At 37.7% G+C, this 16,671-nt stretch overlaps 1 protein-coding gene across 13 annotated transcripts in view; it reads right to left on the minus strand.

Annotated features, from left to right (window-relative positions):
• EYA4 (EYA transcriptional coactivator and phosphatase 4) overlaps positions 1–16,671 on the minus strand; it is a 127,972-nt gene that overhangs the window by 12,379 nt on the left and 98,922 nt on the right. For all 13 annotated transcript variants that reach the window (XM_060753401.2, XM_060753391.2, XM_060753403.2 and 10 more), the window contains 5 exons: positions 14,271–14,407; positions 12,260–12,343; positions 10,004–10,093; positions 1,538–1,596; positions 1,277–1,437 (listed from right to left, as the gene is read on the minus strand). In XM_060753401.2, coding sequence (XP_060609384.2) covers positions 1,277–1,437; positions 1,538–1,596; positions 10,004–10,093; positions 12,260–12,343; positions 14,271–14,407 — 531 coding nt within the window. The remainder of the gene's footprint in view (positions 1–1,276; positions 1,438–1,537; positions 1,597–10,003; positions 10,094–12,259; positions 12,344–14,270; positions 14,408–16,671) is intronic.

Consider the following 16,671-nt stretch of genomic DNA (forward strand, 5'->3'; position numbering starts at 1 on the left):
TCTGTTTTCTCTCATCTTTCTCTTCCCCTTCCCCTGTCTCCCCCAGGACCTGGTATAACAAGAATTTTGCTTGAACACAACAAGGTAATAATAATCTAACTCTGGCTATAACCTAAATACACACTTGGATAATGGTTAATGGTTACTGGTATGGAGAAAGTACTTCAATTTGTTGCTTATATTATCTAATAATGTTTGCTGAATATTATCCCAGCATTGTTTGAGTCAGTATCTCCCCAACTTAAAAATGTAAATTAAAAAAGAATGGTAGAAGCTTCTGAGTAAGTATCTAGAATCTGAAAAACCTTAGTTTGTACTCATTTCTCTTTCATATACATAACTGCAATGTACAAGATGCATGGCAACATATATCACCTTAAATATTTCTATATCAGCACTACAAATATATAAACAGAACAACTGTTTTGACCAAGATCCAATGGCAATTCTCAATCTCCCAAAGCAGAGAAATTAGGGTTTTCTTCCTTTGCAGGTACAATTCTCTTTCACACCAATAACCTGTAAAGAGGGTATTCCAGCAGGTTTTAGGATGCACAGATAGCTGCTGCAGGAAGAAATGGAATTGCCAATTCTGGGGAAGTGATCAGTTTGAGAGGAAGTGCACTGTTGCATCGTGCCTGCTGGAGAAGTCATTTCACTACTCTTACATGTCAAGGATAGAACTAATGCATACATTCAGAATGACGCATCAAATGCAGCCAAAATGATCCTGTATTTGACATTCAAATTTCCTTGAGGCAAATAAATTTAAAACTTTGATGGTCTTTCATATCTAAATGTAAAAATATTCCTCTTTATGAAATATAACATTTTTATTCTTCTTCATTTATTCACTTTTCTGTCTTATGTTCACATAAAGGTGAATTACAATGTTGTGCAATGCTCATATTTTCAAAAGAGAAAAAAAGATGTAGCCACGTCTTTGGAACTGTTATGCAAATAGGGCTGGCAGTGTGGCAAATGAACAATGGTCCTGATTTACAACATGTACTGGTATACAGAGGAAAAGGTGGTGCATTGGGACATATCGTGCAATGGAAAGCCATGTTGCAAAACTGTGTACCATGCTGTATGGTGTATCATTCACAAGTCACAAATATGGATGCATATTGTTAAGGTTTATGTAAAGCTATGTCTGAGAGCCAGGTATGCAAGACCTTGACTTTTATTTTTTTTAAAATATATGAGGGGAAGGGGGAGAGTAAAATTTTATACACAGAATTTAGATATGTTATTGACATTTTAAAATGCTTACCTCCAATATTATTCTTATAAGTATTATATAATTCTTTTACTCTTCTGTAACGGAATGCCAGCTTCCTCATCCAGTCAACTCCTCCTCTTACACCTGTTGGCAGACAAAGGTTTGCACTACTTGCAGCTGCATGGAAGCCATCAGTTGCAAAACTGTAGGTACTGCAAACACCCAAAATATGCAAAAGTGAATACTTAGTCTTCCTGCAAAAGACATACTTATATAATTTTGCTACAATGTTTCAAAAAGAGGGTGGTGTACCTTAGGTCTTGTCCATTGTCATCTGAAGAAACATCATCTATATGCACTTGATCACATTCCTGTTGGGAAAGGATTATATTTTTCATAATCAAAATAGTTTATAGTATGGGCCCAAACCTTGACAAAAAAGCACCGCATGCACACAATAGTACCCTTGGAGCAACCAGAAGATGGCTGAATTTTCATACTTGACATTTCATTAACAAAATCATCATTATGTTAACAGAATCAACTGTAACACCTATTTGCACAATGGGATATTCCTGCATTTATTACTATATAGAGAATTCTAGTGTGCTGTAGAAGCCAGGAGCACTTTTGCCAATTCCAGACATGAAAATGCTATTATATTTCCTATCCAATTGAAATATAAAGCTCTTTAAATAAATATGTCAATATATGTACACTTATAAACAACAACCGCTTACTACAAAACAAAACAAAAGAAAAAACAACAATTGGTGAGGCTACTCCAGCAAAGGATCACCGCCTTGTCGGGGCGCTGGAGCTTGAGCACCTCAATGATGTCATGAGCGAAACCGTGAAGGGCCACCCAAGACGGGACGGTTGTGGCAGAGAGGTCAGACCAAGCGTGATCCCTGGGGAAGGCAATGGCAAACCACTCCAGTATCCTTGCCAAGAAAACTAAATGGACCAGTACAACCAGAGATATGTCGGTATGCCATTGGAAGATGGGACTCCCAGGTCGGAAGATGGCCAAAATGCTACTGGGGAGGAGCAGAGGATAAGTTCAACTAGCCCCAGATGTGATGACGCAGCTAGCTCAAAGCCGAAAGGAAGGCTAGCGGCCGACGGTACTGGAGGCGAACGACGAATCCGATGCTCTAAAGATCAACACACCATAGGAACCTGGAATGTAAGATCTATGAGCCAGGGCAAATTGGATGTTGTTATTGGTGAGATGTCAAGACTAAAGATAGACATTCTGGGGGTCAGCGAACTGAAATGGACTGGAATGGGACACTTCACATCAGATGACCACCAGATCTACTACTGCGGACAAGAGGAACATCGAAGAAATGGAGTAGCCTTCATAATTAATAAGAAATTCGCTAAAGCAGTGCTTGGATACAACCCAAAAAATGACAGAATGATCTCAATTCGAGTGCAAGGAAAGCCTTTCAACATCACAGTGATCCAAATATACGCCCCAACCACAGCTGCTGAAGAAGCAGAAGTAGATCAGTTCTATGAGGATCTGCAGGACCTACTGGATAATACACCAAAAAGAGACATTATTTTCATTACAGGAGACTGGAATGCCAAGGTGGGAAGTCAAATGACAACTGGGATCACAGGCAAGCATGGTCTGGGAGAACAAAATGAAGCGGGACGCAGGCTGATAGAATTCTGCCAGGAAAACTCGCTGTGTATAACGAATACTCTCTTCCAACAACCTAAAAGACGGCTTTATACATGGACCTCACCAGACGGTCAACACCGAAATCAGATTGACTACATCCTTTGCAGCCAAAGGTGGCGGACATCCATCCAGTCGGTGAAAACAAGACCTGGGGCTGACTGTAGCTCAGATCACGAACTTCTTATTGCCCAATTTAGAATAAAACTAAAGAGATCAGGGAAAATACACAGACCAGTTAGATAGGATCTCACTAACATTCCTAGCGAATATACAGTGGAAGTGAAGAACAGATTTGAAGGACTAGATTTAGTAAACAGAGTCCCAGAAGAACTATGGACAGAAGTCCGCGACATTGTTCAGGAGGCGGCAACAAAGTACGTTCCAAAGAAAAAGAAAACCAAGAAGGCAAAATGGTTGTCTGCTGAGACACTGGAAGTAGCCCAAGAAAGGAGGAAAGCAAAAGGAAACAGTGAAAAGGGGAGATATGCCCAGTTAAATGCGCAATTCCAGAGGTTAGCCAGAAGAGATAAGGAACTATTTTTAAATAAGCAATGCATGGAAGTGGAAGAAGACAACAGAATAGGAAGGACAAGAGACCTCTTCCAGAAAATTAGAAACATTGGAGGTAAATTTCAGGCAAAAATTGGTATGATAAGAAACAAAGATGGCAGGGACCTAACAGAAGCTGAAGAGATCAAGAGAAGGTGGCGAGACTATACAGAAGATCTGTATAGGAAGGATAACAATATCGAGGATAGCTTTGACGGTGTGGTGAATGAATTAGAACCAGACATCCTGAGGAGTGAGGTTGAATGGGCCTTAAGAAGCATTGCTAACAACAAGGCAGCAGGAGATGATGGGATCCCAGCTGAACTGTTTAAAATCTTAAAAGATGATGCTGTCAAGGTGGTGCATGCCATTTGCCAGCAAATATGGAAAACACAAGAATGGCCATCAGACTGGAAAAAATCAACTTATATCCCCATACCAAAAAAGGGAAATGCGAAAGATTGCTCAAACTTCCGTACAATTGCCCTTATTTCTCATGCCAGTAAGGTAATGCTCAAGATCCTGCAAGGAAGACTCCAGCAATACATGGAGCGAGAGTTGCCAGATGTTCAAGCTGGGTTTAGAAAAGGCAGAGGAACGAGAGACCAGATTGCCAATATCCGCTGGATAATGGAGAAAGGCAGGGAGTTTCAGAAAAACATCTACTTCTGCTTCATTGACTATTCTAAAGCCTTTGACTGTGTGGATCATAATAAATTGTGGCAAGTTCTTGGTGGGATGGGCATACCAAGCCACCTTGTCTCTCTCCTGAGGAATCTGTACAAGGACCAAGTAGCAACAGTCAGAACTGACCACGGAACAACAGACTGGTTCAAGATTGGGAAAGGCGTACGACAAGGCTGCATACTCTCACCCAACCTTTTTAACTTGTATGCAGAACACATCATGCGATGTGCGGGGCTGGATGAATGCAAAGCTGGGGTGAAAATTGCTGGAAGAAACATTAACAACCTCAGATATGCAGATGACACCACTCTGATGGCCGAAAGCGAGGAGGAGCTGAGGAGCCTTCTAATCAAGGTGAAAGAAGAAAGCGCAAAAGCCGGGTTGCAGCTAAACGTCAAAAAAACCAAGATTATGGCAACAAGAATGATTGACAACTGGAAAATAGAGGGAGAAACCGTGGAGGCTGTGACAGATTTTGTATTTCTAGGTGCAAAGATTACTGCAGATGCAGACTGTAGCCAGGAAATCAGAAGACGCTTACATCTTGGGAGGAGAGCAATGTCCAGTCTCGATAAAATAGTGAAGAGTAGAGACATCAGACTTGCAACAAAGATCCGCCTAGTCAAAGCCATGGTATTCCCTGTAGTCACCTACGGATGTGAGAGCTGGACCTTAGGGAAGGCTGAGCGAAGGAAGATCGATGCTTTTGAGCTGTGGTGTTGGAGGAAAGTTCTGAGAGTGCCTTGGACTGCGAGAAGATCCAACCAGTCCATCCTCCAGGAAATAAAGCCCGACTGCTCACTGGAGGGAAAGATACTAGAGACAAAGCTGAAGTACTTTGGCCACATCATGAGGAGACAGGAAAGCCTAGAGAAGACAATTATGCTGGGGAAAGTGGAAGGCAAAAGGAAGAGGGGCCGACCAAGGGCAAGATGGATGGATGGCATCCTTGAAGTGACTGGACTGACCTTGAGGGAGCTGGGGGTGGTAACGGCCGACAGGGAGCTCTGGCGTAGGCTGGTCCATGAGGTCACGAAGAGTCGGAGACGACTGAACGAATGAACAACAACAACAACAACTGTTTTTATTGCCCACCTTGAATTTTAAGGAAAAGATCGTGCCAATTTTACGCATTTAATGCATTCTGGAATCTTTTCCAAAATGTCCATGTTGATTCTTACTGAACAACTAAATTAACCCATTTAAAAGAAATATCCAAGTAAAAATTGACAAAATTTCGAACACAGGACTCTATTAGATTTACATTGAATTTGTGTCCATTGTGACACTAACAGTCTAGAATTGCCTTATGGGCTGGGAATACTTCAATCTGCCTGAAACTTCTGTGCTGGTACCTGTTACCCTGGCTGCCATGGCCCAACACTGATAATTTATTTTCCCATATATTCGCCTGGATACATGCTGGCCATGCAGCAAAGGATGACATTTCTACTACTGATTTGCAACAACAAAATCCCATTGTCAACACTACTTTGTTGATTCATCAACTCTATACCTTTACAATGGTGACCTAATCAAGCAATTTTTCTCATTGCCAAGGCCTACCTGACCTCTGCAAAGAAGAACTAGCACAGGCAACTGATTGATACCATTGTTTGTTAACATCTGAACCGGAGTAAGCAAAAGAGTATTGATGAATGGAATCAGAGGTATGATGTTACAATGTAGGTGAGGCTAAGAACACTATTCAAAGTTTTAGCTAGTGCCTGAAATACCATGGTGCTGGCTATGATTGAGAATGCCCTTAGGAAACTGGTGTTGTTGCACAACCTAAATCTGTTTCAATAAATTGTGATTTGCCCATGTTGTTATGCCATGTTAACTGCCATACACACACACACACACACACACACACAGAGACACGAGCACACACACACACACACACACACACACGTGTGTGTGTGTGTGTGTGTGTGTGTATGGGTATGTGTGTATCAACTTCATGTACAAGCTGAGGGTAGGTTTGGGGACCAAAATTATGGAACCAAAACCAAAATTATGGATATGATCATTAAGAAAATCAAGGGCAAAACAAGTTTTCTTTGGGGCAGTTTTTGAATCCATTCTATGCATTCATTCTGGGCTACTTTCTAAACCATTGGTGCTCACTAAATATCATTTTAGGCAATAAAGCATAAAGAAGGACTGGAAATTAAGAGGGCAAATAATTTTCCATATTGCTTTCAAAGAATTATATGAAAAACGACCTCCCTTAATGTTACTCCTTAATTCTTTCTTCAGTTCTCTGTTAGTCTTATTAGCTTCTTCTCAAGTGTTCCTGCCATCTGTATTACTTGACTTCCACTTTATCAATTGATGGCTTTGGGGAATTTCTGCAAATGTAATTCATTTCTAGGGAACTAGCATAGCACAGTGGTTAGAGCACTGGACTTGGCTCTGGAGATCAGGGTTGCAAACAATCACATGCATAGTTTGGCCAGAATAAGCACCAAAACTTATACAGGGGCCCTAGATTGTATAACTATTTGAATGAACAAATGAAATATATAAATATACTTATATTGCCACATTGGGTGTCAACATGATCATTCAAGTATTGGACTACAGCTCTGTAAATCAGGGTTTGAATCCCTGCTCAGCCATGGAAACCTAGCAGGCCTGTACTATATCATCCTGGCAAAACACACTTTTTCACTATCAGAATGAAGGAAACTCAACCCCCTTCTGAACAAATCTTGCTAAGAAAAACCGCATGAAAGATTTGCCTTAGGGTCACCACATATCAGATATTACTAGAAAAAGATTACTACAGCAACTGGAATAGGAAGCATAAGGTTTAACTATAGCAGGTTGGGTAGACAAGTTCCCTTTTCAATGTCTACTTTTCCACACCTCCTTCCTCTTCTTGGCCCCTATGAATATAATTTATTCTCTTAGTATGCTTCATCCAGTTTGTTTTCTATGAAGTTGGTATTGCCCATCTTGTATTCCTTTTGGATTTCTTTGTAATCTGTGTTCTCTTGTCTTCTTTTCCTAAATTTACTTGTCACCTTGCTCACTTAATTTCAGTACTATCAAACTATAGCCATTTTAAAATCACATCTGTACAGCGATCCTAGATCAAGCATGTGTTTTGCTTAGCATCTGACAAAATCCTCATTTTCTCAGGTTTTCCCCAGTCACTTAGCTGTGTCTCTAGAGGAGCTGTGCAGGATTCTTCTTTTTATCTAAATGTCACATGGCATTGATTTCCACATTTGAAATACTTGTGATAATTCTCAGCAGTTTCATCTTACTAGTTTGCATCTATCTCTCTTGTTTTACATCCTTGATTAAAATTTACAATATCTGGAAAAACAGCTTCTTCCTGTTCCTGGGATTTGATATAATTCTTAGGGTGCACATACTTAGTCTTCCTATGATGATACAGTACACCAAAAAAATATGTGAAAAAGATAGCATACTGAGAATGAATGTTCCTGCTCAGAATGATTTCTCCCATGTTGGCCTTGAAGCATGGCCTCCATACAGAAACATGGAATAGTATAATTTAATTTGGTTATTTTCAATCCATTAAGTGGAACATTTCTTTTTTTAAATCTCAGTGAAAAATATATATGTTAATTTAATAATGAGGCTATAAACAAGAAAACACAACAGAATATATCTTTTTTAATGAACTTGCTTTCCTTTGTTTTGAAAATTATAATAATTATCTAGACGGAGTTGAAAGGATCAAGGTAATATCTCCTGCATCTAAAAGAATGTTCTAAATCAGGCCCATTTTATGATAAAATGACTTCCCCTGGTCTGTGATTCTATAACTTATTCTTTCAATACATTACTTTAAGACTTATTTCTTGTTATTCATGATTGAACTCTAGAATGAAAACACAGGATATAGTTCTTCTTCCTTATAAGTACAATTCTCCCCAAAATACAGTTCCCTCAATTATAACAATTTTTATAACATGCTGGGGGTGGGGGATCTGCAAAATATTTTACTGTGGACATCTAATCCCAAGTTTTAGCCTTAAATTCTGAAAAAACTTGGATCTACTGTGTTAGCACCATATGCAATTAATTTAGTTTATAACTCAAGTGCTTTTGGAACATCAGTCTAAATTACATCCCTCCCATTCCCAGTGGAAACTCATGGTCTACTACCATAATACCAGGATATTGGTGTTTGATCACAATAATGATGGGATAGGAATGGGTGGAGGAACTCTCTGTTGATTTTAATGTGAGGTAAAATACCTTTCAAAACTGCTACAGAACTGGCTACACTCATGTCTCAGTGGGCCACTGGCTGTGCAAGTTCAAAACTAAGAGAGATAAAATATATTTTTCATTACTGGGTGTTTACAAATTCAGGAACAATAATTGACTGCTGCAACATTAACTTGAATCATTTCTCAGAATCACTAATTCCTTACAGGAGTGTCTCAGAATAAGGAGTGTAAACCTACCAATGACCCACAAAAGTGATCCTCTCTGGAATTGACAGTAATTTCATTATCCAATGAAAACAATGACTTCATTTCAGTAAAAATAAAAATCCTATTAAGTAGCAGCTCTTAGAAGTTACAGACTAGAAGATGGACAATAGAAAATAGTAAAATTGATATAGATTGTCTGCCAAGTTTATAAGGAATATTTCCTTGTTAGCAAAAAGTGTAAAGCTTTTGTAAGTTAAAAGGTTTTTTAAAAAAAAAAACCAATACTACAGGAAATTTGCACAAAGTTCTTGTTTAATTTTGTCTAGAAGCAATCCTTATTTTCTAACTTGTTCTTTATACAGTACTTTTCAGTCTCCTCATAAGCAGGCATTCAGCACATCTTCCTAATTATTCCACAGGTTAAAAAATGATAGGCTAACAGAGTGCAGAACCCATGAATCAAGACATCAGTTTCAAGATCTCTTAATACTCTTTTCACCATATAAGAACCTACATATTGATGACACTATCAGAATATTAATTCAAATGCAGGGAAACTAAAGCGTCCATCTTTGTTGCTGCACCCACAAAAGAAACACTTCTGGGCACACCTTCTGTGGAGAAGCATGGATCACAAAATATTAAAATCCTTTCATGAAAGGTTAGAAAACTCTTGGAGTGGGCTGTTAGTGTCAGAATAAACTGTAAAAAGGATGAGGAAGGGATAAAAATATGATGTTATTGTTCTGACTTGTGTAGAAAAACACCTTCCATGCACAGCAGAAATAAGTCCCTTCACTTTCATCCAGGAGCAATACTGAATATATTCACACATAGGGCAGGTCTTTAACAAAAGCTATCCTTCCCTGGATCACAAATCAATCAGAAAATAAAATTTGGACATTTGTTTTTCAGAAACTGCAAATGTTTTGGTAAATCTGCTACCTATAGCAGCTAATCAGTAAGTTATTGAGATGTTGGAACATGATGTTATTTTCTTCTGACATATTTTAAGCAACCAGGAAGGAGAAAAAAACAACAAAGGTTTATTAGATGTAACTAACAAAAGGAAGATGTAACTAAAAAGAACCTGGAATTATTTAAAGTCTGTTTTCTAAATTAAAAGTTCATTTGGCTTATTTCAAACAGCAATCAGTTCCAAACAATTTAACTTAATTTTTGAATTTCAAAATATTTAGGAAGGTTACAGAAAGAGTTCAACACTTAATAAATATTATATTACTAACAGTCAATGGCTTCCATTCTGTCAATGTACTGTTAGAAGAAACCCATGGAAAAAGAATTCAGGCCAGAAACCTGCTTTTCTAAGATTCTTTTAAAAAAGCAATTGATAAATAGCACAAAACAAGATATAATGTGTTCAGATGCAAGATGCTTTATATACAGTCTGAAGAGACATACCTCCAAATCATTAAAAAACAAATGCGTATCAGCAAGATTAAAAATCATTTCTTCCATCCGAAGTCCAAGAGTCACTGCAACGGGTGGATCCTTTGGGAGTAAATGAAAGAGTATAATGTAATTAGTTGAATAAACTGTTGAACCTTATAATTCAATATAGAACAGACTAAAAAAATGTACAGAACTTGGTCACAACTGCATCTTAAGTTGTGTCTCACAAAAAATATTCTTGGATATTATTATTGCCTACTCTACATCTATGCACCTTAAGGAAAGAAAGGAGGGTAGAGAAAACACAGTACAGTAAAACAAATGTTTTGCATTATGTTACTTTTCACTCCCCATGTTTGTATCAACATCTGTCTGATGTGAGGTCCAATTCATAAAAGTTCATGCTGAAATATACCTAGACATTAAATGTCACAGGAGTCTTTTCTATAATGAAACAGATCAACCTAACTATATCTCATAAAGAATCTATGGAGCCAATATATAGGATATCAAGAAACACAAATTAGCAGCTGGATACTGCTACATAGTTTATGTTAAATTGAATATACAACATTCATATTAGAGCAGATCATGTCATCAATGAAAAACTACACTTCCTCCTGGCCCAAGGCAATTTTCAGTTATACAAGAGGCAAATTACATACTACTATAACTATATGAAAACTGTGGTGCTGAACTTGTCCTGGGTTATAAAATAAATATGAAAGCAATTTAATAAGAAGTAGAGAAACAAACATTTAAGTACATTCAACTGCCAAATTACAAGAGTTCAATTTGAAGCACACAAGATAGTGCCATCCTATCACTACAAACACTTCAAAGAATTCCCCACCATTATGATGTATTACATGTACATATGCATGGATACATATACATGCATTGGGTATACACGTAGTACACAGAGACACTGGCCTCTTAGTTCATTGGCTCTTGGGAACATGGCCCTTAGCCAGAGATTGCCAGCATTGCAAGGGAGGCTAAATCAACTGTAACACTTCCCTGTCTCAAAATACAAATGCCTTTGGTTGAGTTAGCAGTGGGCATAACTTGGAGCCAGACAGTCTGCCTGCTGACTTCTGCACTACATTGGGCATGCACTAGAATGGCTCTTCGGGAACAAAGTAAAAATATCCCAGGAGAGCTAACATTTAGGTTCTGAGGAGTCAGGTTGAAGAAAAGGATCTGAATCTTGTCAAATGACTGTTTCTTCTCTTAAATGGTGAAATCAAACATTTGAAAATCAAGTACTAGCCTCAAGGAAAACGCTTTTATTAGTTTTAGTGTAAAACAACTGAATAAATGATTTTGCAGTAGGCTCTTTGTATCCGCTGGAGTTTGGTTTTAGTTAGTTTCCCTCTTAAGGGTGAAGCAGTTGCCCATCTCTACATTTACATCTAATGGAGTGCAGCATAAAAATCGACCCAAAGTCTATCCCATGAATTGTCCATAAGTTACTTTCAGGCAGCATTTCTAGGATTTTCCACTGGTGTACACATGAGTGTTACAAAGCAAATTGGAAGCCCATAGAAGTTGTGATTCAGATTCTGTGGCTATTTTGGGCAGTTCTCTCTTTCAGAGAAGGGGCTCCAGGGCATGAAGGATAATAGCACGTTTGGGATCTTCAAATAGCCCCAGAGCTAATAAGCAGCCTGCAGACCACTTTTTCTATGCTGCTGTAACTAGTAGAGAACTGTATGTTAAAACTAACACAATTTGGATTGTTTCCTTGAGGCAATTGGATATGTTTGGGATATGTATTTTATTCTTCTGTTTCAATTAGTTGGGAAGATTAAACTGTTAAAGACACAGTGAAAGTTCTCTCATTAGATGGGTTTGATCAGAGTGCTGACAAATCTTACATGTAATAATTTACTGGACTACTATAGGCCTAGTCTAGGGACTGAATATATATATATATATATATCTGTGCTATATATATATGTGTGTGTGTGTGTGTGCTTTTATAAAGTATTTTCAATTCACTCTTACTTGTATTTTTATTTTCAAAGTTGGCAGCAGCATCAGAAAAACACCATAAGATAATATAAAGAGCAACAAAAAAAATATGGGTGTTCAAAAATGTTCATTTATATATAAAAAGTATATGAATTCTATAGAAGTCTTCAAAGATTTTAAGAACAAAACTTATGGTTGAATTAATACTTTCATTAAACAAAAATGAAATAATAAATGAATATATATAAATAAATTAAAATAAGTGTTTTGAATTCACATTTCACATACCTTCCCATATTTTTGTGCATAAGAGCCTGTAAGAAGAGAATGGAAGACGATGATAGTTTCATCCAAATCCCAAACAAATACACGCTGAAACAAAAACATTTACCAAAATCAGTACGTATAAAACTGTAAGGGAACCACAGCTGAAACAAACTCTTCTTGGTAACAGATAATGATGCAGCAACAGAATGTAATTAGGAGCACACAATCTAAGCTCCAAGAATTGGGTTGATGCTTCAGCCCTGAAAGTAAGGCTACGTTGTCTTGTAAGTTGGAATGTCTCATGCTACTCTAGAGATGAGAAATATTGGTGAGCCCAACAACCAATTCCTCTTTGTAAACAGTTGAGGACTGCATCACACACAGAGGGAAGTATACTCTCATAGAATATTCCGAAGAAAAATGAACAAAGCTCAAGGCTCATCTTTATGAAATGCATTTTCAAAGCTAGAATGCCCCTTAACTACAGCTGGCAACTGCAGCGTCTGGTAGGCAATCCTCTGTCATAGGACTCTCTGGGAATAGTATGGACTGCCAAAACCAAAATAAAAACAAAAACAAACTATGGAAGTTGATTTGAATTTATTTCTGGTTTTGCATTTAATATTTTTAAACACTAAACAGTGCAGGGGGCCCCTGCAAACTTCTGAAATATGAATCTCCATGCTCATCCTCATCTGTCTTTCTCCCAAAATTAGGACATGAGTAGACTTACATTTTTTAAATGCACCTGGAAACATATAAAAAGCTGAACATTAACATATATTAAACTAGCAAAATGACTTAAAGCTATATTTAAAAAAGGAAAATATTACAAAAGAATTTAATACAAAATAATAAACACATTTAAGTCATTCTTTCATAACTTTTTTTAAAAAAACCTTCCGGAATAAAAAGATATTTGTCTGGTGATGGAAAGAAAGCAGGAAGGGGCCTTTCTGACCTCTTTGGAAAGGAGTTTTGGAGTGTAGGGCAGCTACAAAGAAGGTCCTCTCTCATGACCACACCAATCCTGCTTGTGATGATGGCTGGGCTAAGAAGGGACTCTCCTGGTGTTTCAGGGCTTAGGAGGCTCAAAGAGAGATATAGAGAGAATCTGCCAGATAGCCTGAACCTGAGCTATATGTAAATGGAGGTGTTGTAACAGGTGAGTAGCATCATTCTTGTAATCAAGACTCTCACTGCAGCTCTTTATAATATCTGAAATTTCCAACCTTTCTTCAAAGGCAGCCCCATATAGAACACTTTACAGCTGTTTAAACAGGATATCACTAAAGACCTAATCACACTAGAGAATTACTCCACTTTAAATCCGGTTTCTGCCTCCTGCAAAGTTCTGGGATTTGTAGTTTAGTGAGGCTTTTAAAGGCTCCTCCCTAAACTACAAACCCCAGAATTCTGCAGGGGGCAGCAACCAGATTTAAAGTGGATCCAGCGTGATGAGGTTCTAAGGCAGGTATGACCATGGCCAGATTCAATATCTCAAAGAATAAGTGACCCAGAAGACAGGATCCAGGTTCAGGGTTGAATCCCAGAGTACACCCAAGCTACAAACCTAGGATTTTGAGGAAGTGAAACCCCATCCAACACAGGCTGAATGCCAATACCCTGATCTGCCCTTTAACTGACCAGAAATACCTCTGTATTATCTGGATTAAGTTTAAATGTATTTGTTCTCATCCAATCCAGAATTGTTTCTCCTTGAGTATCTTAGCATAGGTAATTCACCCCCTCCCCATTCAGAGCAGAAAAAGGAAAGCCGGGGGGGGGGGGGGGGTCAAGAACTGCTCCCCACTAACAAACAAAAAAAACACCCCCAACAACCTTTGGGGGACACATATGACCCCACAGAGTCATACTTTGCCTATCCCAAATTCAACAGAAATTTAAGAAAATGAATAGTAGTTTGGATCACATTCTAACACTTGATTTTCTTCTGGAAAAGAAGACACACAAAAATATTTCTTCATCTGTGAGTTTCAATGGAGAGTGGCTTCATTTCTAAATAACCTACCTCCAAGTCACTGTCAGGAGGGGGTGATGGGTTATTTTTGCGCCCTCTACCCCTTGATTTTGTCCCAGAACTCCTACATGTCCTTTCATCAAGATCCTTGATTGGTGTTGAGGGGCTCTGGACAGTGTCAAACTCTCCTGTAAACATTAAAAGTTCTGTAGAGTTTTTAACAGCATAACACACCGGACTCTATCAATTTTCTATGTCACTGTTCAAATAAGCAATGTGAGATATGGCAATTGACTTATAGTTCTTTAAAACATACTGCAATACTAGAAGCCAGACTCTGCCTTTAAAAAACACATCATATTTGGTGGGATAACTGGCCAATTTGGGGGGGGGGGGGTAGCATTAATGCACTGCAGACTTTCAGATACTTTAAACTCATCATTTTTTGACAAACTAACTCACTCTCCCAAACTTCCTACAAGTATGTCTAGTAGAATTTCATTTTAAAATAATAATTAAATAAATACTTACTCTGACTTAAAACAGATGTGTGTGGGTGTGTGTAAAAATTGTACCCATAACCCCTAATGTATGGGAAGGACTGCTAGGAGACTTACCAAACCTGTTGTAGTAGTTGAGACAACCCTGACCACCATTAGAACAACATTTTGACACACTGAGGGATTGTTAGGGATCGGAAGTGATGGTTCATATTTTGGATGAAAATACCAGTTTTTCAATACTCTCATATGTGAAGCCTGGAACAAGGAATATCACTATCTATTGAAGATATCACACTTGAATTTGCCTTTGTAAGAAAGTGCTCGAGACTGAAGTTCATTCTATGCCTGGACTAGAGACTGCGTCCTGCCCTCTGAGATTCTGAATAAATCTCTTCATCAGAACACTAAGAATAGTTGTGTACACTGTATGTGCATAAAGATAGAAGTCGAATGGAGAAGTGCTCAGCTGAAACATGTATTCCAAGACATGCTTATGGAATGTGGGCTAAAAAGGCACTGGGGTAAATGAATTTAATGCATACTGATATGAGTGAAGATGGTTTGGCTTGCACAAAAAGCTGCTAGGATCAGATGTAGATAGATTCAAACCTCTTATGCAGAAGTCAGGCTTGCATTGAAGTTTGTATAAAATCATCTCACAAGTCTATATTTAGCACTGTATCTTTATGAAAACCCATTCTTTCCTGAGTCACATCTAAGAAAACAAGACGACCAAGAGTTGCTTCTACTGTAAAATCTAATTCACTGAAAGAAAAGAGAAGTGGAATGGCTACATTTCTGCATATTCTTTAACATATGGATCTGTTCCCACCATATAAAAGAACTTATCAGATCATTTATGAAAGATAGCCACCACTGGAGCCAATGGAAAGATTGTGGTCATTCTAATGCCACTTCGTTTGTTTCAAGATTGATTCTCAAATACAAAAATAATTTCTACAATCATATTCTTTGAATTCTAGGTGAAAAAAAATTCAATCACTAGTTTAGTATTTTAGTATGTCTCCCACCATTTCATCTGTTTGACTTTTAAAGAAAAGGAAACCACCACTATTCACTATCATCACCAAAACCCCAGTTTAAGAAGGCTTTTGGGGTACAACCAGCAGGAGAAGTAACTACAGAAATTGGATTTCAAGGCATCTTTAGAACTATATAGAAATAATCAACATTTTGACTTTGTGAATATAATTTCCAAAATGTTCGTATAACATTCAATGAATTATTAAAATCTAATTTATTGTAATTGTTTATTCTACAAACAAAACAAATAGAATTTGTTTCCAGTTCCCACTCTATAGTAATTGTTACCACATGATCCAGGCTTCATTTTTGGATCAAATATGCATACAATAGTTTACATTAACCATTAGTCAATACTATATCTAATCAGTGAATCTTGTATGTTCTGGATATTTAGAGCCAAGTTTATTTCATTAAGCTAATCTCTAAATCAGAAGAGCCAGCTGTCGCCTATTTAAAAGCAAGGTATGATTCTATTTTTGGTCAGCGGAAGCCAACGGCTCTTTGAGCAAGTCTTGGTTTAATTGCTTGATTTTACTAGTAACAACAGTTCATGTTGATTTTTTCCTTACACTTAAAATGGATATTATATCTTGATTTTAAAATTGTATGTTAGATATAAAGGAACAGAATTAGCCCTCAAGGAAGATTGCATTAGAGAATTGTAAAAGGTGTTCAGAGCCATATAATAACTACAGTTTTTTTTTAATGTGGTACATATTTAGTGTCTAATTTTCATCCAGTCTTCCAGTTCTGATTATCAGCTATGAATAGGAGGAGGAAGGGAGAGGGAGAGATGTGACGATACAACATATAACCACAGTTTCTCTTTATCTGGGTGGAATGCCAAACCTTCAAGGTTAGATCTAGTAATATTAATGCACACCTGACTTTCCAAAAGAAAC

Source organism: Anolis sagrei, chromosome 1, assembly GCF_037176765.1.
Source record: "Anolis sagrei isolate rAnoSag1 chromosome 1, rAnoSag1.mat, whole genome shotgun sequence".
NCBI lineage: Eukaryota > Metazoa > Chordata > Lepidosauria > Squamata > Dactyloidae > Anolis > Anolis sagrei.